General features: G+C 30.7%; 1 protein-coding gene across 2 annotated transcripts; it reads right to left on the bottom strand.

Moving 5' to 3' along the window:
• Nucleotide 1: 1 nt before the first annotated feature.
• On the bottom strand, nt 2-26,537 carry LOC107359905 (uncharacterized). 2 transcript variants are annotated; one of them, XM_015926497.3, is made up of 9 exons: nt 25,612-26,537; nt 25,242-25,483; nt 2,669-2,707; nt 2,445-2,585; nt 2,235-2,381; nt 1,623-1,740; nt 651-835; nt 383-570; nt 2-316 (listed from the first exon to the last, which is right to left on the bottom strand). In XM_015926497.3, exons 2-9 carry the CDS (start codon nt 25,471-25,473, stop codon nt 230-232), a joined length of 1,137 nt encoding a protein of 378 aa, XP_015781983.1. In that variant the 5' UTR covers nt 25,474-25,483; nt 25,612-26,537; the 3' UTR covers nt 2-229. The 2 variants fall into 2 exon arrangements, with proteins under 2 accessions (XP_015781983.1, XP_015781984.1); XM_015926498.3 differs by having other exon boundaries at nt 2,675-2,707.

Here is a 26,537-nt window from a genome sequence, read left to right as displayed (position 1 = left end):
ATTGAAATGCGATTAACTTTATTGTTCATTTTACAAAAAATATTATTGTTCAAGTTTATCGCTATTTTACTCTGATTTGCATTCAACATTTTCTGATTTAATGATCTTCTTTTGGCTACTTTATTGTTTGTATCTTCATTAAAGGTTTGCTTTATAAAGTTTTAGGCAGTGATTCATATGTGATAAGCAGAGTTATTGCATAAAATTGAGTAAAATGATAAGTTCGTCTTCAGCGTCGAAGACAATCTTCTTGAGCTCGATGTCGTCTGCTTTCACTTCGATTTATTTCAGGGTTTGAATGAACAGCACAAGTTTCCTGAAGATTAAGAGAAAAGAAAGTTATTAGTTGACGAAAAGACATTTTTTGTGGAATTGTTTTTACCTTTGATAGAGGTTCACCAACCAGAACATTGCTTGGATTGATGATTGGTGACGGAGTTCTCGGTGTGTTGTACTTGAGCGTTTCTTTGTAGCAATAGTTTCCTCGGTAATTTCGGAAAGATGATTGGCTTCTGAAAGATGAATAGCTTCGAAAGGATGTTCCAGATGAGGAACTGGGTCGTCGAGAAACTGGACGAGTGTAGAAAAGGTGAAAACGGATAAATAAATGATTGTTGAATATAAGAAGTTATGGAAGCTTGACAACTTACTATAATTTGTTGGCGGCGCCAGCATTGAATAACTTGGTCTCCTTGAGCCGGGCAAATACTCGTTGCTTGCACTTCGCAGGCTGGAAGGTCGTGACATGGATGCCAATAGCTCTAACCCTCCAAGTTTAACAGGTACTGGTGATATAGCTCTGTCTCTTGTTGGTAAAGAACTGTCACCTTGTGATCTGTCAATTTTGGAACAAGAAACGCATATTGAAAATGATCATAAATTTACTGCAATCGCGCTTTATAAACTTCCTTATTCTATGAGAATAAAGTTTCAAAATAATTTTCAGCCAGTGAAGCTTGAAATCTTAACTCACAATCTTGTCAGATGTTACATGTTCAATAGACAGCTAACGTTAGCTTTACTAATTAGCAAAGATCTCTCTAAAATCTCTGCATCACGAGTTAACAGTCGAAGGATGCAAGAGTCGAATCTGAGTTACATTTCGGTTTCCAAATTATCAAACCACAGATGGAGTTACATGAATCGACTCATTGAGAAATTTTTGGTTCAGAAGTTCATTCAGTTCGTTTTACAATATTTCTCTCAAAAATTTCTAATCACAGTAAATGTATTCATTTTGTATCAAATTACATTAAAACAGTTATCATGTGAACACTAGAGAGATGAAGGTAAAAAATTGAAATGCTAATAAGCAAAGTGTGTAATTTGAACGATAAAATTCATTTTTATTTCTACCCTGAACATCTTGGATGCTCTGATAATAAAGCACATTTATATTGCTTCTATTACAAACCTTCAACTGTCTACTAAAAATGATGGAAAACCTAAAATAAAATTAAAATTTACTTTCAAATATTACATTACATGTTAGATCCAAATGTTATGATCTAAAACTTTTTTATTGCAGTGAAAACTAAGATTTCTTGCGATCTTAGACAAACAATCCAAAGATCAACATTTGTCCATCATTTTTGGACAATAGCTGCCATTGTGTTACTTACTTTCCAATCATCCGAACTCCAATGAAGACGACTCCAGTACAAAATATAATGGCAACAATTATAGCTACGAATGGCACAAAATTGGAATAACCAACAATACTATAATACATGGATAGTCCTGAGAATGAAAAGGTTAAGATGAAAGTTTGTTACAAAACGGAGACTTCAGTTGACATGAATAACCATCATTTTGCATTAAACTTCATCAACTTAGACAGTTTAAACAACTGCATTTTCCGACAATTCATAGCATTGTAAAGCATATTTCGCACAAATTGCTCTTCTTTCATTAAATGCAAAAACTCGAAAGTCTTAAAGTGTAATCATTTTGTATTTAAATAACTTCTGGTGCATCATAGCTTTGAGTAAATTACTCCATTCTTGAAACTAATTAGTAGAGTCTTCATTTTCAATGCTTATGGAAGCTTTGAGTGAAAGAATAAAGAATATTAAAAATATCGATTTGTAACAAATTAACTTTTACTCTTTTGCAGCTCAAAGAATGTCGTTTAATCTGAAAAAGTTGACGAATAAATGTTGATACAATATAACGTTCGTTAAGTGTAAAGATTCTGTTGAATCTCTAACTCTTAATGAAATGCTAACACAAACCTGCTGTGCATCTCGTTTCTCCGGATTTACTTATTACTGGATAGAATCCATAGTCACATCGACAACGATTTTCAGACGAACAAATAGCGTGAATATCTCGATATGAACAAGAGAAATGATCTTCACATTTGTCGCCCAATTTTAAGGCTAAGAGGTGAATAAAACAAAACATTAAAAAAGGTCAAAGAAAATGCAGGTTACAATATTTACCTTTAATACAAATCCTATTATCAAGGTTAACTGGATACTCTGGAAGGCACTCGCATTTTTGACTTGTTATATTACAGTAAATATGAAATAGTATTGCATTACATTGTTTAATGCAAGGTTCACCAAGATAATAACCCATTCCTGGAACAAAATTGGTTTGCATTAGATTCTGGATCAGCTTATACACTTTTGTGCAAAAACCGAGAACTCAATCTTCAGCTTACCCATACCTCTACCAAAGGCTCTGCCAACATTTTCAAATTCTGTGGAAAAGAAGAAAAAGAAGAGAAAAAATGATTAAATCTGAAACAAAAGGATTTCAATTTTTAGGACGAAAAGTCTCAATTTGCTTGGGAATGAATCCCTTCAGTTAATATTGTCAGAATAAGAAAAAACTTGCAAATTGCAATTCTTGTGTCGAAATTGATTCTTGGACAGAATCGTAATTCAAAGCAAAAACTCAATCAAACTTGCAACAAAGAGTAATGATTGGAGGAGAGCAGATGAAAAAGAAGAGGAATAAAAGGAAAAAAATTGCATTTCGTTCAAGAGCAACTTTTTATTATAAATACAAGTCGAACGTTATTCTGTCAATTTACTCATTAATCAGTTTGCCAATGATGAGAGGAAAATATTAATGAAGAGAAGAAGAAGAAAAAAAAACATTTGAACTGGAATCATAAATAAGGCAAAACCCAATTCGACTGGAATGAATAAACAATCCAAGGATGTAATTTGCTGAGAAATTGGTTGAAGTCATCAGAAGATCATGCAATTCCAAGGAGTGATACTAAGTGTTGATGAGAAGAAGACAAAAAAAAGAAGAAGAAGAAAAGTGATGATGAAGGCAAAGAGACGAAAATGAATGAAAGAAGAAGAAAAAATGTAGATGATGAGGAGAAAAGAAAAAAAGTGAAACCAAAAGTCGAGTCATTGATGCCATGGATTGATGATGATGGTGTTTACCTCACTCAGCATTAACATGACAACATGAAAATGTGATACAGAAAATGATAAACCGATCAGTTAAGAATGAACAGAAACAAAGGCAAACATTTTGTGTAAACATAAACCTCAACGTTTACCTAAACTTGAAATTACTCAGCAAAAGGTAAAGATGAATGGACAGCAAAAAATGATGATTGAGGCAAAAACAGATAATTTTATTCATCGATAAATGAATAAAATGGTTCAACAGAATCTTGATAAACTTGCAACTTCAATGAAATTTGCAAAAGAAAATGAAATTCTTGAAAGAAGAAAATTTTGTTTCACTTTTTAAGATAAACCATTTTGGAGTAAACTTTGTTATCGAAACCTTTTTCAGGTGAAAGGAGAAACTTGGAAAAAAGTAAATTTCCTTTGATCAGTTGATTAATCGATGGATGAATTTACCATGAAAAGAGAAGGGAAAATGCATCACAAGTTGTGATAGCATTCAATTGTTGGAATAATTAATTCTTTAATTAATGGTTAATCTTTTCTTTTCTTTTTATTCTTTTTATCCTTCCATTGATCCTGAACAATTAGTGGTTTAGATTATTGTTGTATCGTTAGCCTGTTATCATTGAGTTATCATTTGAAAAGGGACAAGACTGGGAGTGAAAGAGAAGAGAAAAAATGCCGCAATTATCTTGTGAAACTATAAGAATTTGGGTTTTCATTATTAGATAAAAAGCTGAATCATCTTTAACGATAATCTCAACAAGAGTTTAAGTATATTTTCTGTTCCCTGTTCATGGTGAGTTGAAGGGAAAGTTAATTACATTGCTGTGAACTGAGCGAGAAAAGAAAACAATTTATGGCATTAGATGAAAGTTGGATTAAAATGAAGCCAAAATGGGAACAATAAATGATAAGGTGATCAAAACTATTGATAACTTGGATAAATATTATATCGAGAATTGGAATAACATCTTAAGTTGATTTAATGGTAAACCAATAAGAGCAGTTTCTGCCAATTCTGATTTCCAATCCATTTTGTGTTGAAACCTTTTTTCCAATTCAAATGTTGGTTCCATTGGTTTCAAGGGTAAATCATTTTCATTACAAATTTAAACCATTCTCGCACCTTGAAGTATCAATTCATTTTTAACTCAAAATGTTGCTCAGTGAAGGGTAAAGTATTGAATTGACATGAAATAAAGTTGTCATAAATTTGTTATCGTTTGCGATTTAATGTGATTTGTGTGAACAAAAGTTTCAACAACATTCACATTGGGTTGAAATTGCCATTTTAAATGGTGAACTTGGATAAAAGATTATGGAACAAGAAATGACCCAAATTTGCAGTTTGAACCTTTGCCTGTCTTGACTTGCAGTTGAATCTTATTCTGCAAATAATGCTAATTGCAAACCTTCAACAGTTATTTCAAGATGCTTTCCTGTACTTGAATCATCTTGAGTCTTGGTGCACTTTGCATGAATCAAGTAAACAAGATGTTTAAGTTGGAAAGCATTACTTTGAAGCATGATACGAGTAAAAAACGAAGTTTTCTTCCCTTCTTTTTGGGTTGGAAACACGAAGGAAAAAAACGTGAAAAAACAAGAAAAACTGTCAATATATTATTACATCAATAAAAGTTGAATGTTTTTATCGTCAACTGTAACTCTCTGTAGTATAATTTTCAAGTTGATCAATTGAAGCATAAAAGATGCAATAATAATGCTCGATGCAAGATGATGAGGTAAAGAGTAAGGGAAGACAAAGAAGGAATGAAATAAGGAAAAATTCAGGGAATGATTGATGAATTTTGGATTAGGTTGGTATCATGGAAGCTTGGTAACATGCAAACAAATACATATGAAAATGTATTGATATAAGATGAAATTGCTCGAGTTTGACACAAGACGAAATCAAAAGACAGGTTTAAAGGTATGATATGTAAAGGTAGATGTGTTGACAGGTTAAAACCTCTTTGGGTTGATTTGGGTTAAAGCAGAGGGTAATGTTGGTAGGAAAAAGAATCGCTTGCAAGCTAAAACTTTGAATATTGCTACCAGCATTGGGAAAGGTAAATCAATATGAAAAGGTTGATCAATCAACGGGAATTATTCAAACATGTTGAACAATGACAAATGTGTGTTTTAAATGTTGAAATGCAATGTTTATTAGAATCAACTTTGCAAAAGTTTACCTGATTAGTGAACTTTCCATGATCAATTTGTCTCAGTCAATACAGAGTCAAAGGTTAGGTTAAAATGAGCTTAAAATGCAAAACATTAAACTAATACGAATAAGTAAACTGAAATGTAACCTTTAACATTAACGAAATAAATTTTTTGAAAGGTATTTTCGTTAGAAACTAATTGATCGTTGATATGGTTCAAAGTGATTCATGTTGCTTCAAATAATACTTTAATCTGCCCAAAATGCGAGGAACCAAGAGTGGCAGATTCAAAATAAATTAATCTTTGGTTCTGATATTTTCGACTGATGATTATGCTAATTCAACGTAAGAATTGAATCAACTTCTCAATCCCAATCAAGTTGGAAAAACGTAAATAACGATAATTTATGCAGCACATTTTATGTTGTCAAATAACTGCTAAACCTCATCTGGAATTAGTGCTGGCATTAAACCATTAATAAGAAAATTGGTAGATAATTTGAGTCGATTGAACAGTCGTAACAAAAGTATTTTAATTTTCGATGGTACGAGATTACTCTTGAATTAGTTTAACATCGACAAAAGCTTACTTCATAGAGACCTTTTGATGCTACTTCTGAAGTTAAAATCAATGGTAAACCCACAACCTTTTTGTGCACATTTTTTCATTGGGACAAGATTGAAATCGACATTAGGAGCTAACAAAATATTCAGTGTTCTCACTGATTGGAAGCTTAATGATGCTTCATCGCCTTTAAAGTCCATAGACCTTTATAATATCTTATGAACTGTCAGTCATTTCCTCATCAACGAACACTGAAAACCTTTTCTCATTCATTAACTTCTACTTTGCAGTTTTCACTGCTTTTAGCTCAAAAGGCCATTGTTAGACTCTAGAATGTCTCAGATTGTGAATATTCATACCTGCAAAACAATAAAGAACAAAACGAAATAAACTTTTCTAGCTTCTGTTTCATCGTTTATTGCTGTTCGAAACACAAGACATCTCGATCTAAACATTGAGAAGAAGGCATCAAATGCAAACCTTATGCTAGTACTACTCGAGTCTCCAATTCAATAAACCAATTGCCATAATAGCATAAATATGATCCATAAATATGATATTCTGATGCATTATTGTGTGATTTTCCATAACCCAAGTCAAGTTATATCATTAAAATTATTTGATTAAACTCGCTGCAGTACTCTAATCATTTCTACTGATGTTTCTGCAGCTTTACTTATTGTTCCAAGCGTTTGAAAAGGAAAATCGAAGCGATAAAAAATCACTTTTCGTCACCCTTTGAATGAACCTTCATCAATTTGGTTCTCAAAAAAATTGCATTCTCTTTGAACATGGATAATCTTGAGGCCATTGAATAGCAATTAATGTAAATGACAATAGAAGTGATTAGCACATGAATCGATAAAAAATGGTTCATTCATAGTTCGAACAATGAAATAGATTGTTCACTGATAATGACAAAAGTAATTTCAAACAATAAACAAGTGATTAAACAAAATTGAAGCCATCAATAAGAACGAGTAGCAAAATGTTTCCCATTCCAACGAAGCAGGGAAAAAAGTTGAGCAAAAAAGTTGTTACAAGACGGCGAAACAAAAAGCAGAGAAAAAATTCATTTATTAATGAATGTGCAAAATAATGAATTAATTATCATTTGATTTTGATGCAAGAAAATGAAAAATGATGAAAATAATGATAATTACAATGAACGTTTTGCCAGGTTTAACCAAAAACAAACTTGTTCAATCCATTGTCTTATTTAATGACTAAACATGGATTTCATTTGGTTTTGTCATTTATGTACTTTATGATTGCTTATTCCCTGTTTAATTTAGTTATTAGTTTAATTTTATTAATGTACGTTAACCCAACAGTTTTTCATCAGGAAACTAATATTAAGACAAGAATACCTAGCAACCAACAATCATCACTTTTACCTTCTGGGTTACTCATCCTTATTCATCTCATATTTACCTTCATCTTCATCTTGAAAGGTGTGAGAGGAAAGGCAAGAAAAGGAGGAAGAAAGAAGTCGATCGATCACAAATTAACCATTCTTGATCAACTGATTTTCATTGTACTTTTTCCTCTATTCTCATTCATTCATTCATTGATAAATATCTCATGAGCATTGGAAGAAAGTTTCACCTTCATTTGTGTCGAATCCAGTAATTACGGCGAAACTTGCGTGATCTAAATCAACAATTTATTTCCTTCCATCTTTTGTACCACCAATCAACATTGCAATTAAATTTGAACCACAAAACTTTTCCAAAATTGTCATCAAATGAATAAAATTGTTACAGAAAACAAAATTAATGAAAAATTTAAACTCGCCTCAAGCAAAGTTGCCATTTGATTGAATCTCGAAACGTTTTTTGTCCATTTAATGAAATGAAAAAAATATTGATTGTTTAATGGAAATGAAAAGTTTAAAGATCGCAAAATTGCTTCAAATTTCATTCTTTTCCTCTTTTCCAAGAAAATTATTAGTTTTGATTAAATTGAACTTGAAATAATATTTACTTAAAACATTATTTAACCAACTTTGAGGAAACATTTTTCAAGGAAAATAGTTTTTCTTTTGAAAACAAGATGATGAGGGAAAATGAAGTTGCTGTTGAGTTTTGCTGTATCAAGAGTTAGTTCATGATGAAGATGAAACAGTAATCATGGTTATAATTGCAAAGCTGTCAGTAATTCAAGTTCACATTGTCCTTTAGTTGGTAAATTGTGATAAAAGGAAAGCAATTAATGAAACTTGAGGAGGTTTCCCTTTGATTCATGGATTCACTCATGGCGGTGATTGCTTTTTACTATAAATATCTCATTGATAATTGTTTATCCAAACGTTATTACAAGTTTCGATAAACTCAGCAAAACTTTTCTTCTCTCGAGAAAACTTGACAAGATATTATCAGTTATTGATTAAAATGATTTCGAACCATTTCGAAGTTGCAAACTATTCGTTCTGATTGTTAACTTTTGTGGAAAGTATTAAAGGTTGGTTTAAAAGTGATTTCTGAGAATGACTTTTGTCTCTTTTGTTTATTGATTACATTGACCAATGGTCACTCACAAGTATTGAAATGTCCAAATGACAAGACTAAAAGGAAAAGGAATCGAAGTGATGAGAAAGTTTGAGATGAGCAAGGAAAGTGTGATGAGGAAAAAAGAAGAATTTTCTTGAATCAAATTTGGATAAAACTGATCAATTGTTGATCAAATTAAAGATGAAAATGAAGATGAAAATGTGAATAAGGTGAACTTGGTTTGATTTAAGGTAATAAGAGTAAAAGGTTTTGTTGGGAATCATTTTCATTGAAGATGAGCAAGGAAGGATAAGCTTGATGTGATGGAAAGGCGAGTAAACAAACATCTTAACTTTTCTCTTCTTTCCTTTCTTTCCCTGAAATCGATTTTGAACATTGTTTAATCGATAAGTCTACAGAATTCGGACGGAAGTTCTATTTGCTTTACTTCTTTCTCCCAACATCATCTTATTTATATTGCTCTCATTTAAAGGATGTTTTCACTCTCTTCTTCTTCTTCTTGGTGTTGATTATCCAGAATGACGTTCAAGATGGTTATTATCGTCATCACCATGAGATGGCGAGTAATCTATTGAATTGTAAACTTTTTTTCCTTTGCAAATGGCAATTTTACTCTGAAAACAGATTCTAAGGAAATTGGTGTTTCGAGGGAAAAGAGGAAATCAAATGCTAAGAGCTTTTTGCATCTTTTTTCGCTCCTTTTTCTGTTTTTCAACATTTACCATAACTTTTTCACATTATTGGCGCTTCTTTGGCTTTTCAAGCTTGTCCCTTGATGGCTTGATTCTTGCTTTTGATTGCTCGCAAAATGCTTGGTAAGACTATTACATGTGTAATAGATACTTTTCAATCAGTTTGGATTTCAGAGTTGATGTGATGAAAGGTATTACTCGAGCTGAAGTTTTACCTCTCAAACACACAATCAATTTGAGTTGAGATTTAACAGATGAAACAGTTTTCACAGTTCAACTCAAATGAAACTCATAACCGATAATCGAGAGAGATTAACTTTAATAATCTATCTTAAGCATTTAGCCTTTTGCCGATCAAAATAAAGTTTCAACAAAAATCCATCATCAGAATTTCAAAGGAAATTTTATTCTCTGGCAGCAATTTATATTGCCAGTCTATTCAGTCTAATACAAATTTTATCCTTCTGACTAGTTATGATCATTCAAGCCACAAAATAGCAAAATAACCTGAAAGCTTCACTTGCAACGATGGTATTGAAATGCGTTTTGGTTTAGCAGCAAGTAAACCTAATAGCTTACAGATCGACGAGCCATCAGTAAAGTCAAGTAACAAACTTCTGTTAGTACTTCGATGGCTCGAGTGAGATGTAAACTTGCATAATTTAAGGTCCAAACGACTTCACTGCTGCGCTATCAGTCCAGTTAAACAATAATCACTTTAAGTGTATAAACAATTGCAACCAAAAATGGGTCAAAATAGTTTATCCTAAGCTATTAAGCCTGTCTTTTCACATCTCATCATTAAATTTACTTTGCTAATCAATCTTTCTGTTTGGTTAAGGTTAATTTGAGCGAATCTCTTTGCATAAATATTCAACATTAAAAAGGGCAAATCAAGCTATTTAGGGTTTAGCTTTAGACAAAATCGAAGTGACCTGTCGTACGTATCAGAAATATTAATGCTCAAAATAAGTGCATTTTCTTGTTGGTCACTAAAAGTGCTACAACTTTTAGTTCGATGACAAAACTTGGTTCATATTGAAGGAAGAATATTGAACATTTTCATCGAAAGCTGTCGATCAGAGAAATCTTTTGATTCCAATCAAACTGATTAAGACTGAGACCTAAAAGTAGCTTAGAATCGCTGCAATTTGCTGTGATTTCTTCAAATCGTTTTGCTCAATTTAAGCAAACACTTTATTAGCATTTTTATATTTATTGTTAATTTTTAGGATTTGGTGAAATCTGTGGCTTTCGATGTTTGAAAATATTGAACAAGAAAAATGGGTCAAGTTTTTTGAATCATGTTTCATTTTTTCTCATTTCTGTTCATGAGTTTGGTTGAATTGTAAAAAGATGAGTTTTCAACTTGGAGTTTCTTCTTTTGGGTCATTTTTTGTGTTGATAATATTGTTGAAAAAAGAGGTTAAAAATGATAAAATGATTCTCGAGTGAAATGAAGAGAAAAGAAGACAAAAATTGGTCAAATAGGAAGAGGCAAGAGTCAAGAGTATAATAACGATGGATAGGACACTTTGATAGCAGATAATAAATAGATAATATTGATTTGATGAAGAACATTTCGATCGCTTCTTTTTTTTCTCTTCGAACCTCTTCTTTTTTCCTTGACAAATAACGTTTTCATGAGACAAAATTGCAGGCCATTCCAATGGATAAATGGCAACTAATTTGATAACTAGAATGATAAAAATTTTCAGTTCAACTGAGCTCTTTTATTGCCATAAATTTCCCATTTAATCTTGCAATCAAACAGAAATGTTTCATTGAGCTTTTGGTGTTCAAGTACAAGATTAAATTTCTGATGAATATCTTTTTTTTATGGTCAACATTAAAATGAATATCGTATTTCATCAATCATCCGATCAACTGATTATCATGTTGAGAAGCAGCAAAAAAAGGTTGATTCGATTTTGTCAGGCACAAGCCATGATTGAGGACGAAAAAGAAACATTTCAATTGAAAAACAACTTTTTTTCGTTTTCCATTGAAAACAGTTTTTTCTGCAAAGCAGTTTAACTGAAAATTGAAGCAAAATTTTGAATGTAAATTGGAGTGAAAAAGGGATTTCAAATGAAATGGTAAAAGTTGAAAAATGAATAACAATAAAAGCATATTCAATTGTTATTCAAGTTATCAACTAACCTTAGGGAATAATTTTGAACCAAATGGTTAAATAACAAAGAACATTTTGATTGGCAAAAAAATCGACTTTCAAATTGGTTACTGCTTTAATCGATAGTCATTTTGGCCTTAAAGTTTTCGTTTTTCGAGTTTCAAGATTTATCAATTTGATCGATTTTTTGGTTCAATTGTTTATGTTTATTAATTTTTTGATTAATGATGTTTTGAGGGTTGAATTGGAGAAAGTGATAATGAATGATCAAACTCGAATCTTTGGGTTAACTTTATTGGACTGAGGTGACATTGATTGATTCAAGGGTTGAGTAATATTGTTGTAAAATGATGTTACTTTGGTCAGGTTTGGTCATTTGAAGGTAAAGTGAATTATTTTGATTCGGAAAAGGGTAAAATATTGAGAATGGTTTGAAGAAATTTTTTGTTTTATTCTGTTGTTGGTTTGATTAATTGTTTAATGTTGAACCTTTTCAAGTGGCAACTTTTAAAGGCAAGACTCGAAAATTGTTTAGATTGTATAATCAAGCAAACAATTTAGTCAATTGAATAAGTGGAATGGATAATCAATCATTTCAATTGAAATTAGTGGTCATTTTGTTTGATTAGTTTATTGTTTAGTTTGGCTTTTCTTTTGCCAGTTTATGGGAACAAACAAAGTCGCCAAGTTGAAGGTGAAATGGCAAAATTGTTAAATTATTTAATTGTTGATTCGGAAATAGTTAGCTGATTGAATAGGAAGTTGGACTAATTTATCATTATTACTGGTGAAACAGAGTGAAACACTCAATCATGGATTGCTCTGTCATCGATCGATAAAGATTCACTTTTTGTGTGAAATGAAGTAATGTAACAAGTATTGTACTTAATCGACGAAAAAAACTAAGCTAAAGTGAAATTCGTTGAACGCTTCAGTCGATTGTGCACAAAGTAAAAAGATTTTAAATTGTTGATGATGAATCAGTATATTATTAGTTTTAGGATCTTTGGGTTATAAGCATCTCTGGGATTGATAAAAATCAATGATTGAGGAATGTGTGAAAAGGATGGAGTAATCAATGAGATTAATGAACGATCTGATAAAATTGTACAAGAATAGGAGAATGTTCTGCAAGAAAAGATTCTGTGAATATCGATTTATCAACATCAGAATTGAACACTTTTGGTTTGCCCAAAGACTAATTTCAAAGTCGATATGATTTGGTCATAAGAAGGGAACAAAGAAATTGAAAGAAAGAGAAAATCTATATTTTCAAGTCAAATAAAGGATCGTATTTTAGCAGAAGATGAAAACCTTTATCCCAGAAATTCATTTAGATTTTGCATTGTACTTGAAATGAGCGTAAAGCGAAATGACTCAAGGCAATAAAATTTGCATCGAAATGGTTCTCATCAAAACCTTTTGCAATTAAGTTGAACTTGAACTAATCAAATGTTTTCGTAGGAAAATAAGCATAATAAGCTTAATAAACATGGTAATAACATCATTCCATCGCATTCTACACATTTCTTTGCATTTATTTCTCATTTTGTCAATAATATGTTTTACAAGAAACTAAATAATTTCAGTTACAGAAATTTATCAATTTTGTATCAATTCAAATACGAAAATAAGGTTTTCATAATTGATTCTTGAATTTTTATTAAAATTTTTCGCTTAAAGGTTTGGTGCGCTGAAATCAATGCGACTCTGAGGCAGAGATTAATCTATCGCTGTTGAATCCCCATTGAAATCTCTTCGACCCTTTTAACCTTCCAAACGCCCCCTCGTCTGAGTTTATCATTGAATGAAACTTGCTTTTATTACGAAAATAAAGGTAATAATGATATTATTAATGATATTATTATATTATTACTAAAGATGGAATGTTATTAAAGGTAAAGATATTGAGCGAGATAATATTAATATCAACAGCTACAGCTTAATGAGAGACTCAACAGCAACTTGAGTTGATGAGGTTAAGGAAAATGTCGAAATATGAAGTGGGATGAGAAAGATGAAAATGAGAAGAAAAAAAAGTTGAATAAAAGATGCATTTTGATATGCTTATAGTGTAATCTAGACAGCATAAGGTAGAAAAAGGTCAGAAAAGAAAATTTTGATGAGAACAAAGTTAATCATTATTAAGATCAAAATAGGAATTCAGTTGAAACATCCTTGGATCAACAAACCAATTCCAACCAAAATTCTCGGACTGAAAAATCCATAATTAGGAGTGACTTCACTATTACAAGGAATGTCAATAAACATTGTTTTTCAGACGCTTGCATTTACCAAATATAATTTTAATGGTAAGAGAACTTATAGTGAAAATCATCATGAAATCTGGTAAATGGAATATTCTACTGACGAAATTGTTTCAATCACTCAATGGCTCAATGCTAAAGAATATGATAAAATCTTTTCTTGTCAGCATGTAGAGTTAGTTGTGCGACCGAACAAGGAATCATGATACTGTGTGATGATCTTCCTTCAGAATCCCATTGCTGTTTTGACCCGAACTCATGCTTATGCATAAATGCATGTAAACATATCTTTATGTGCATGTATTAACTGAATAATCGGCCAAAAGAAGGGAATAAAAGGCTGAATTACTTGGGAATATTATTTTGCTTCTCTCCAAATAATAGAGTTTTATTACTTTCTTTCTCTTGTTCATGGACTTTTCCATTGAAAATTTTCTTCTTTTCATTCTCCCTTTTGAATCTCAAATGAACGCGATAATAGTTTAGGATAACCATTAATCAAGAGTAAACTTGGTTCCTATTAATTGATGTAGCAAACAAGATTTTGTTCAAAGCCTATTCCTTACAATGGAAACTTGTAAGTTTGAAGAAGACAATGTTTCTTAACAAGATAATGATGATGATGAATAAAATAGCAATGTGATAACGAAAACTAGGAAAAACGTTGAAAAACATGTTTCCATGCAAGGAAAGGTCAGAGAATGTTTTTGGGTAAACAGTAAAAAGTTAATCATGAATAATATCATGGCAATAGAAAATTGAATTACAAGAGAAAAGAAGAAGCAAAAAAAATTGATAAAATTGGTCAAAGTTTCAAATTGGATTACATGCAAAGTTTAATTGAATTACCAATCATTTGGTAAATCATGAAAAGTTAATCATGAAAAATGTGAAAAGCTAAAAGATGGCGAAATGTTTAAAATGATAATTACTTTTGATTGGATTTGATTGCACATTTGGATTCAAAGGGCTAACCCTGGGAGTGATTGCTGGGAGTGATGACTGGGAGTTTTGGGTGAATCATGATTTTCCAATTTCTTTCCATGTTAGGAAGAGAAAAGAAGAAACTTACCTTTTATTCAGTCGATGAAAATAATCTTCACTCAACTTGGTGAACCGAAAGATGGGAAGAAGAAAAATTTCTAAAGAATTAAAGGAATCCAATTTAAATTTTTTTTTCTCTTTTCTCTTTTATCGTCTCATGGAATAAAAGGTGTTCATGGAACATGATGAAACTTTTTTTCTCCAAAAAAAGTTTCCTTTCAAAGGCTCAAGTTTCATCAATTTTCATATAACATTCATAATTGTGTCAATTGCTATTGACATTTTGTTTTTAATCATTAAAATGAAACTTTTGAAAGTCAAAGGTTTATTCAATGAATGAAGTTGTGACAAGAGCTGATTATCGTCATTACAGATGAACACTGAATTTGTAAAGATTTAACCATCATTAGTATGGAGTGAAATAATGACAGAAACAGATGAAAAGAAGAAAAAGATTTTCAGAGATTTCACCAGCAATAATAATACTATTATTATATCATTGAGAATGAAATGATAGAAGAAAATATTCATGAAATAAACAAGAAATGCTCATTTTGTGTTACAAGAACTTGAAGAGTGAAAAAAGGCAAATAACAGTTAATGATTATTCATTGAAAATGGGATGAAAAATCTTCCTGATCATCATGATGAACATTATACAGTTGAGGGAAAATGGTGAAACACGGAAAAAGAAGAAAATATTGCAAGAATAACAGGGAAAAAGAAAAAGGATGAAAATGGAATTTGGAAATGAACTGATTTCTCCATCTGATTCATTTGATTCAACCATTCAATTCATCATGAAGAAGGTGCACAAGAAGAAAAAAAAGTGAAGACCATTGATGGTTTCCATTCATTTCTAAACTCAGTTTTCACCTCATCATGAAGAAGAAGGAAAAAAATGAAACCTTGAATTTAATGGCTTTTCTGTGACTTTTGAAGAAAAGAAAAATTCCAAAATTTTTCAACATTCTCTTCTCAACTTTCTCTTCTCAACTCTTTCATAATTTGTCAGTCTCATGTAAAGTTCAGAAAGCATCAAAAATGAAATTAGAACAATATTGAAGTGAGAAAAGAAAAGTTTGACAGAAAAGTCGAGTTCATCATTGGAATCATTTCTCAATTCAATTATATCAAAGTTGAAGGATGGAAAATGTTGAAAGAATTGAATTGAATTAGAATTGATACTTTTGTTTCAATCTTAAGGGATTTTTTGATTAAATTAAAGTTACCTTTTCTTGACTGAACATGAAGAAGACGAGATTGAAAATTCGAAATTCGAAATGAAATTTATTCCATTCGTTTTCCTGATTTGTAACATGTTGCTTAGACGGTCAACTTGTCTTTAAAGGTTTCCCAAAGTTTCACTCTTGTTCATTACTTTTGTTACATGTTATTGATTTTGGATGGAATCTTGAATTTTAAATGGAAATATCTTGAAGGTAAATGTCAGAAGGAATCAAACTAAATATGGTTTGAATAATTTTTCCATGAGAATAAAGGAATTTTTGCCTTTTTTCTTCTTCTCTGGCAATTCTTTAATATTCAATATCTTGTTGCATTTTCCTTTACATTCCATGGTTAGTCGAGGAATTTCATTCCCTGTTTATGTGCATATCGACATTTCATTTGAGTAAAATGAGTAAAATATATTTTCCAAGTAAAGATATGAAATGTCATTGGAGAAGCAAGAATTTGCTCAGTTTATTTCTTAATCTCGCTTCATGACAACTTTGCAATTGAAATATTTCTTTGAATTAAAGTTTTCACTCAATTTTGTGAGTTTATGAAAGACTCTTCAAACTCATCATTCCATCAGGATAATGATGATGAATAAGAAAAGAAGAAAACATCTTTTTCAAATGTTCTGTCAATGGAAATTCTGAAAGTTGCAAGAAGAAAAATAAGTCATTTTGTCAGATAATGTTGATCGTATTTCTCCATGAAATGGGAAAAAAACATAATCAACATTTTTCTTCATAACTTTATTTACAATCGAAATGTAAATAATTTTGAAATGTTAAGTTATATTTAGAAATGTTTGGCAAGGTTAAAGATTGAAATTAGTTTTCATTTATGAATCTCTTCGAAATTTTCGTCAAAAGAATTTTTGTCGATCATTAATTTTTCGTTGATCTTAATGAGCTCAAGTAACTCGAAGGTTCAATGGTCAGTTTAATGGTTTGTTTAACATTCGTTTTTCTGGAAATCAGATGAACTTCAATAATTGATATTTATTTGGATAATGAGATGAGAGGCAAACAAGAAAATATTGTCTTCTTTACTTTGGTCGTTTTCATCTTTTATTGTTTTACTAAATATTGATTCTCATTGATTCTTGAGCTAATAATTGGCTTAATTCAATTGATCTGATAATACAATAAGATTATTTGGCGAACCAGTAAAGAGAAGAAACTGTTTATTTGATTTTACTTTTTTACACTCATTCGTTGGATAACTTTCATGGTTAACTAATAAGAAATTATAATTTAATTTAAAGAAGAGTTTTCAACCCAAAATGTTGATTGTTGATTCGAAAGAAAAGTTTGAAAATTTAATGAAATTGAAAATTAAATTGGCTACTGTTGGGAGTGAAAGTGGTTGGAATGGTTGATCAATGAGAATGCTGGAAAATTGGGTGAAAGTAGAGTTAATTTGAAATGATGATGGAAGATTGATTAAATGAATTTTAATGAGCATCAAATTGAGGCTAGATTTGCCGAGTCAACAGAAGAAGAAGAAAACTAATTTATTTTAAATATTAACTTGTTGTTTAGGAGTGAGAGATGGAAATGAGAGAAACTCTTGAAAATGATTTCATTCAGATAACGTTAGATTAACAGGTTAACCATGGTAACCAGGGAGGAAAAGATGATGATGAATAAGGATGAAAAGAGTGAGAATAAAGTATTGTTTTTATGTTGCATTAAACTTGATATTAATCATATTTTTTGCCTTCTTTTCTAAGAATGTAAAGAAAGGCTGAAAGAATTGAAGTCAAGAAGAAGAAAAAAATTCTTTGCTTTATTATTCATTGGAAGGCAAGTTTATCATTAGTGAATATTGCAAGAAATTTCGAGTCTGGAATAGGCTTCAAGATTGCTCAAGTTGAGGGTGAAAATGGAATGGATGGAAATTCATTTACTACACTTTGGATCATGTTTAAACAATCAGTTGATCGGTGAAGTGAATGAGAAATGAAATGCGTTTGATGGATGTTTAGCCAATGGACCGTGATTATAATTTTGTCCATCAAAAGTTGACTGATGATGAAAACGAAAACAGAAAACTGTTGTTGGCAACACTTTTCTGCTTCTCATTTTCGCTTCTTCTTCTTCCTCTGAATCAATTGGAATAAACTGGGCGAGTAAAAAGCAGATTCACCAGAGTAATGATTAGATCGGATTAAAGTTTGAAAACTGATAATGATGAAGATGAATAAGACATGGAATGAGTGTGTTTGATGTTTATTCACAGTTTGGTTATGATTGGTAAAGTTGAAGGGAAAATTTGATTCTGATTGGGAAAAGAGAGGACTTTTTGGTTTCTCATTGAAAGTGTTCTTGAGTGAAGAGAGTCAATGAATGTTGACAAAGAGCTTTGTGATGATGGGTGATGAGAAGGGTGATTAATGATTGATGGAAATCAAGTTGAAAATCAATCAAATGTTATTAAACTGAAATTACTTTGGAGTTGACCAGAAACAAGGTCAGTTAATGGCGAGGTTTTTAAATGAAAGGAAAGGTTGACAAAGAGCAGCTCAATTGAAGAGGACATCAACATAAAGTTAGTCATGATAGAGTTTATTTTATCATAATTCATCTTTTCATGGACGTTGCCAGTTGAAAAGGCTGAGATTAAAGATAAAAAAGATGTTCTTTCAACAAGAAATGTATCTTCAACAAACTCGACGCTTTACCGTCCATTTCAACTCAAATGGCTGCCGAGGTTTAATGCTGATGAGATCAAAAGCAACTTTGTGTGTGAAAAGTTGGATTCAGTCCTTTGAGAAATGCGCTTTAAGATGAACTTTAAAAGCCATGTAACGACCTCAAAGATAACAAAAACCTTTGGAACCACTTAAGCATCACAATAAATGTTCAGCTTCTGGTGTGTTTGGATTAGTAAAGGATGAACCTTTCACAAAAGTTGGTAATTTTCGTAGGTTTAATGTTCTCATGATTTCATGATAACAAGTTGCATATTCATTGAAAACATTACTCCAGACACGATAGTTTTGATCTCATATTGTTTTGGATATTCTTAAAGATACTGAAAGAACTAAAATTTTATGGCTTAAGCATGGAATAGCAACGAAAGGTTCTTTTATCACTTATTTTTCAACATTTTCAATTGGAATTCGATGGTCGACTATTTCCACTAAAAAGCTTATCGGTTGAAAATGAGTTCAACTCTATTTTCAAGTTAAAGTGAACCAGATTTGCTTCTAATCAAATCCATCAAATTCAACAAAGAATTCATTCGGTTAAGCATTGATTTTCGCAGGTCAAACCTTGAATTACTCGTAACTATATTCGTCTCTTCAATGGTCTAACAGGTTGAGGCTGTTGATCTGTTCAAGTCTTAACTGACCGTTTCATCCAAAGACTGTTCCTTTCGATTGAATCTGGTGTTTAATGTGTTTAACTTTGCGATCGACTTTATTTCTAATTTATTTTGACATTAATTTTCGAATCTCTATATTTTTCTAAACATTTTTCCAAATTATTTGGATTAGTTAAGCAAACTTCCCATTGTGAGTCTATTAATGTCTAATTAATTTCATGTGACAATGTATTAATTGTAATAATTAGTTATGATTGCAGTTATAAATGAATTTTAGCAAAAAATCAGTTCTCATCAAACTCAAACTATTTTGTGCAGATAATCCAATAATCTTGATTTATAAATTGAACCAAAAAAAGTAATTCCTGACAGAGTCAATTAGATCACTCATAAACTCGTAAAGTAACTCGATTCCATTAATAACTTGAGATGTAGAGATGAAACCTTTTCGTCAAACTGTTCGTGAAACTGATTCGTTAAATAGCGTGAAACGGTCTTGAAAAGAACCTCAATTATTGGATAAATTATTCGAGAGTTGACTTTCCAAGTCGAACCCATTTTCATATCAATTAACTCTGAAAACCAGAAAAGCTGAAAGGTTAAGGTTGCAATGGTTTTCTTTGGGTAAAGGATAAGGTTGAAAATAATCAATAAAAGCATTTTGTTCGGTAAAAATAATGTTCTCGTAATGTTATTACTAATGGACTGGTTGTGTGTTTTGGTTTGATTAAAACTTTGTTTTCTTTTTTTGTTTAATCAATCTTGATTTACTGAACTGCTTCATGATTGTAACTGCTGTTGATTGAGAATCCATGTTATTGAGCCTTAATCAAGAACCAATAAATTGTAATAAACCTTTCCTTTTCCATCTTATTGTTCATCTTTAATGGCCATTGAATGCGCAATAAAAAATTTGTTTCATTTAAAATTATTGTTCAATTTGTTTCTACTTGGCTTCCATTGATTTATTTTCACCATTAGACTTGATAATAAAAGGTCGCAATTGGCATCATTAAATGTTGAACAGTTGAACGAGCCAATTTGGTCAATAAACTGAACAAAATGAAATTTATCATTTCCAAATGGCGAATGGAAAAACTGTGAATTTCATGAAAACAATTGTAACCATTGTTTCAATATGGACTGTAATGACTTGAAAATTAGCAATTCAATGAAAATGTCAACTTTTTTCTTCTTCCTTCAAATGGAAAGAGAAAATAAATTTCAATTAATAAATGTGATGAATTCATGAGAATGTCATTCTCTGCTTTTTTGTCTTGTCTCAATTATACCTTTTCATTTGGTTGGTGCATGATGATAATGATGAAAAACCCAAAGAATATAATTGAATGTCAAAATATTTTTCTCGACACAACATTGTTGCACACAAATAATTGCTATTACATGTTTTAGACTCAGGTATCATTAGACTGATAAGGAAACAAATAGTTCAGTGAGATTGAAAAGAAATGTCAAAGCATTTATTTTCGTTTTTTCTTGTTTCATCTCAATGAGCCTTGTGAAGTAATCATGAAATTGATGAAACTTTTACCATCTAATTATGTGTTGATCACATTAGACTTGAAATTTTGTAGGTTTGAAGGATGTAATTATTCATGATCTTCAAACGGACAAGTTTGTCATCACTGTTGTTCAGCATTTAAGCCCTGGGAAGGAGAAGTTTAGATTTCGAAATTTCAAATCTTTTCATTTGATCTTGAATTCGAAACGTTTAAATTGAAGTTATGGAACAACAAAAACTTGAGTTCTTTTGAGATTTTATCGGGTTTCTTCAATCATAAAAGTTTTTTGAGCAAAGATGTGAATCTAAGTTGCACTTGAGCAAAGTGATTGAAATCTTTCAAAAAATAGACTTTTGTTCGTTCGAAGAACAATGGAAAAGTTCTCGAGGTTAGGAAAATATTGACCTAACCTTTTTAAGGACATTTCAATTGTAAAGTTGATGATAATCAGAAAAGGTTGCATTTTAAAGAGAAGAAAATGGTTCAACTTTTCACCTAAAGCTGAGTGATGAACACAGTTAATTCCTAAAGAGTCTAAATCAGTAACAAGTGAACAGCTGCAGGAAAATACATCAAATTAATGCAATTGAAAAAGAATTGAAAATCGAGAAAAAAGTGAAATATTCAAAGCTGAACATGGAATCTGAAAATGGAAATTTCCCTTCAAAATGTATTCTGAATTTTACTCAAAAGTCAAAGAAACTCAATCAAAATTGAAAACTGACTGATCGAGTGAACCCATTTCAACCAATTGAAGTCAAATTTAAAGATAAAATGCTTAACCTGCAAACGAATTGAACGTTGAATAACGAATTCTGTTCACTGGCATTTCTTAGCTCATCAATTATCTATTTTCATTTTCGTTTTTTCACATTTTTCTACTCAATTGCATGATTACCAAGTGAACAGTAAATTAATCATCATCATTATTTCTTCATGTGTCTCTCCATTATTCTGATGCCATTTCCATATAAAACTAATCTTAACAAGAATAAGAATTATTATTTCCTACTTATATTATAACTTTCCGTTTTCATCCTCATCTTCATTTTCATCATTTCTTTTCACCATATTATTCCCTGAAAAGGAATCGTCTTTATCAGTCTGGCAAGCGAAATAAGAAATAACCTTTTTTTTTTGGTGAAAGAAAAAAAATAACGGTAAAGAGAGAATAAAAAAATCTTTGTTTTCTTTTCATTTCATTCATGATCTGATTCTTGTTATTTTCCTTTTCCTTTAACCATTATATTCTTGAACGTTCATCTTGAATTATATTTCTTCTTCTTCTTCTTCCCTGCAATTCTGTAAATCTGTTTCCCATTGTTTGTCTTCACTTGAATCATACATTTTCTTCTTGCCATTTCACTTAACACTCGTCAGATAATATTTTATAATAATAATAATAAAATTTCATCAAAACATGTTTTAGTTGAAATCAAAAATTGAACCTCAAACTATTCAATTGAACATATATCCAAGCATTGAGATAATAATAATCGATTGAAACACCAAAAGTATATTGAAAAAAAGTGAGGAAAAGTTGGAAACTGAGAAAAAATGAAACTCAATTTTTTAAGTTAATCATTTTATACATGAAAATGTATTACAATTTCACCAATTGATTTCAATGTTTGTACTTTAAATACATTACATTGAATGGGAAGCAATAAAGAAAAGAAAAGAATGAAACTTATCAAAATGGAAGAAAAAAATTGACACATTTTACATGATCATCATTTGAACATTGAAATGAACTTCGAAAAAGACTGACAAGTCCATGTGAAACGTTGAATCTGTAATATTTCAATATTTCAATAAAAGACTGTTCAGAAAATGTGCTCAAAACTCGCAAACAATTCAATTTCTGGTTCATTTTTAGGTTTTTAGGGTTTTCCAATAGAAAGAATTATTTGGCCGAGAAAATGGACTTTTGAGATTTTCGTTAAATGAACAATTCCGAAATGATTTACACACTTTCAAATGTTTCATTAAAAGGCATTTACCAAAATAAGAAGTCTCATCAAAAAGCAACTTAAATCCAATTTCTGGTAAATTTTTGGGTTTTAGGTTTTTAGGTTTTCTAATGGAAAAAAAAATTTCGCCGAGAAAATGGACTTTTGTTTTTCGGAAAATTCAGTTTAGATTTTGGTTTTTGTATGAATCTAAACACACGATGGAATTCACGAATTCAGAAATATTGAGTTGAATCAATTCTGTTTCAAATCTTTATTTTTTTCTCTCAATCTTGAGTTACAATTTCAGTTCTCTTTTTAACCTTTTTAGATACACATTACTGTTGAATAGCAAAGAATTGAACTTTCAGTAGAGATTCTTTTTCCATGATAATCTTCATCAGTATTTTTGCATTAAAAAACCTTAAAACCTTTTTCTTCTTTGCTTTTCTCTTGAATTTTTAGACCTTTTTCATCGGTAAAAATTGCCATTAAAAAGTCAAAATTTTTAACCTTTCAACTCGTTTTGGGTTTGATTTTGGATTTTGATAAATCTTTCAATATTTCTTTCGAATCTAGATTTTCAATTGTTACTGAAATTTTTCTGATTCTTGACCAGATTCTGGTAATTATCTTTTCACCTTTCCTTTGCAATCAGTAAATTGAAAGTTGGGTTCATTGTTATTGGGAGTTTAATGGACTATCGAGCTTATTGTTGAAGACATTGAATGGTTTTGTTAAGATTAAAACTCCCAACAGACATTGAAACATGAGAGTTAAATATCTGATATGAATGTCAGTAATCAAGTTTAATTCATTATAACTGGATTGAGTTAATCATTTTAATGTTTTCAAGGTTCAACTGTTTAATTATATTCATTTGTGTTCCTTTCAATTGGTCAACTCTGTATACTTTGCCACACATAATGTTGTTCAGTTAACTTCCAGTTCAATGAATTGTGATCCTGGAATCTCTTCAATTGTACTTGAAATGGAAAAACTGTTCTATTCTCTATTCACTGGAAATTTCAGAGACAGAATTAACTGCTTTTTCCCTTCCCTTCTTTCATGTTAATTACAACCTTTAACACACCAAATAATAGATTAACTTTGAAATGTTGAGAATTTCAAATTTACTTGGAATCCTTTGGTAAATGGCTTTTAGCAAACGAAACACAAAAAAAGGATAATCTTGTATTCAATTTCAACATTGATAATTATAGTTATTGTGATGAAAGATAATCACTTTTGTTACCTTTTCTGGTTCACTCCGGCATTCCAAGGATTCTTGAATATACTCAACATAATGGTATTGTTATCGAATCATGATTATCATATGATTATCATGTTATTATCACGACTATTTATGAAAAGAAATGACAATTTTTGCCTGACAATTGTTATTATTCTTGGTTATGATGGATTTCATTTTTTAAAATTGAGTTTTCAAATTGTCAAAATAAATCTTGAGATTGGACAATTTTGTCTCATTTAATCTTCCAGATCAACTTGTCTTGTCATTTCAATCAACTTCATTTTTTAGCTTTACTTTGTTAATATCATTATCAGAAAGGAAATAGGAAATTCTGAGCATTTTCAATATTTGATTGGCTTAATGGATGGAATATATATTTTATATCTTGAATGGGAAATACATTTTTCCCGTTTTTCCCTTTTATCCTGTCGAGGTAATATTTTTACGCCTTGAGCGTCGTTTCGAGTACATTTTATAACATTGTTTTTAGTTAAACATTTTCATTCCTTCTTTTAACCTTCATTCTGATAACCTGAGGAAGATGATGATTTTCATCATGGATGGGATGGTGAGGGAAGAGAAGAGTTAACAGCAACTGAATTGATGGTTCAATGATTTCAAAAGGAAGTGGAAAATGTTATATTGTATATAAAAATATAAAAATAATAAAATATAAATTGATATCAAATGAAAAATCAAAAAGTAAATTAACTTGACGACCAATGGACAGTTTGGTTTTGTGAATGTGGTTGGGTTGCTGTAAGTGAAGGTTCAATTTTACAGCTCAAGGCAACAATGACAAGCTTTCAAGTTATCAACATTTTTTCTTGGGTCCTAAAATTTTGGCATTACTTTTGGTTATATCCTTTTGTCTAACCACATCTTTGATCGATAACACACCAGTCTTTAAAATTGCTTATACAAAAAAAAGGAAGAAAAAAATGTCATAAGAGAATAGAAAAAAAGACAAAAAAAAACAAAATGACAGTTTTTAGCTGCTTTTCCTCTGATTTTGTTAATCTTTCTGGATTTAGTTAGTTTGGGTTATTTGGTTCACATTGTAACTTTGATTTTGTGATTACATATGATTGATTAATTAAAAAATGGGTTCAATTATGGTGGGTTAAGCAAATGAGACTTGACGTTGTTTGCTGAGAAAACTCATGATTGACTTACCATCTCTTCGTACTCGTGATTGCTCATTTTCAAGTTGACTGTCTTTTGTGTTTACTTTGTCACTTGAAATTTCTAAATCATCTGTTGGTTGTGATGATGGTGATGATGACAATAAAGAGGAGGAAGACAATGGCAATGATAAAGATTCATTAAGGTTAACAGTGACAATAACATTGGAGAGTAGAGAGCCACTTTGAATGCACAATAAAATCAAATTGTGAAACAGCGTCATGGTTAATCAACTGTTAAATAAAGAAGAAGAAGAAGAAGAAAATTCAATAAACAATTTGGTAATCAAATAGGTGGTGATCACATCAATCAGTAAGAGATTGAAATTCTGGTTAGTTAAATGTGTAAAAAGTATACAAACCTCTTTCAACCGTTGGATTAAAGTTGAATTATAAAAGCTGTTGTTGTTGGTCTATTTTTTGGGTTTTGGTTTTTAAAATATTACAAACTCAAGTTAATCTTTCTTTTCTGGTTCACACTTTATCAGATGAACTTGTGATTAACTCCAAAGAAATGGTTGAAAATGTTGCTTACGAAAAAAATGTGTGGTAAATAAGAAAGGTGAATAAGTAGAGGGAAAAAAGGAGTGAAAAGGTTGAAGGAGAAAAAAAGATGATCAACTTTTGACTTATTTTCACTTGATAATCATAATCATAATAGTTATAAATTATTCAACAGCAGCACTTAAATTTTTTATGTTCTACTTGATCTGAAATTAACATGGTTTTCTTCATGGTAACAGTTTATAAAACCCAAAATCATGGTTAAAAGTTGTTGAAGTCACTGAAATAAGAGAGCAAATTAACTCGGTTTGTCTTTTGCAGCTAAAAAACAACACATAGGTTAAACAGACAAAGAAACATAACTCATCGGTTCACTTTCGCTTTGTTGGTGGTGATGATTCACGATGTCGTTTGCAAGCACAATTTTGTCCAGGCTAAGATCCGTGGCAATCAGAATAAGGTTGAAAAAGACTTCCAATGATGATAATAAATATGTAAATGTTTGGTAATTATATCACTATTGTTTTTATGAGTTGAACAAATGAAACAGAAAGAAAATAAGAGATCAAGAATCAACAGTATTTAAGTCATTCACACTCTATTCATTCCCTTTGCCTTCTCTTTAGTCAACAAAACATTTCAAATATAACTCTTCTTCAAAGGTTCATTCTATCAGTTTTATTCTTGCTCCTTCATCTTCTCTTCTCCTCACTTTTCCCTCTTATTCTTATTCCTTTTTCTCCTTTCTATCGTTACATGAATTGCATTTCCATCGACTCAGTTT

This window comes from Tetranychus urticae, chromosome 3, assembly GCF_039701765.1.
Source record: "Tetranychus urticae isolate SD_2017Ah chromosome 3, NJAU_TeUrti_SD_1.0, whole genome shotgun sequence".
Lineage (NCBI taxonomy): Eukaryota > Metazoa > Arthropoda > Arachnida > Trombidiformes > Tetranychidae > Tetranychus > Tetranychus urticae.
This window is presented reverse-complemented; position numbering and strand designations above follow the sequence as displayed.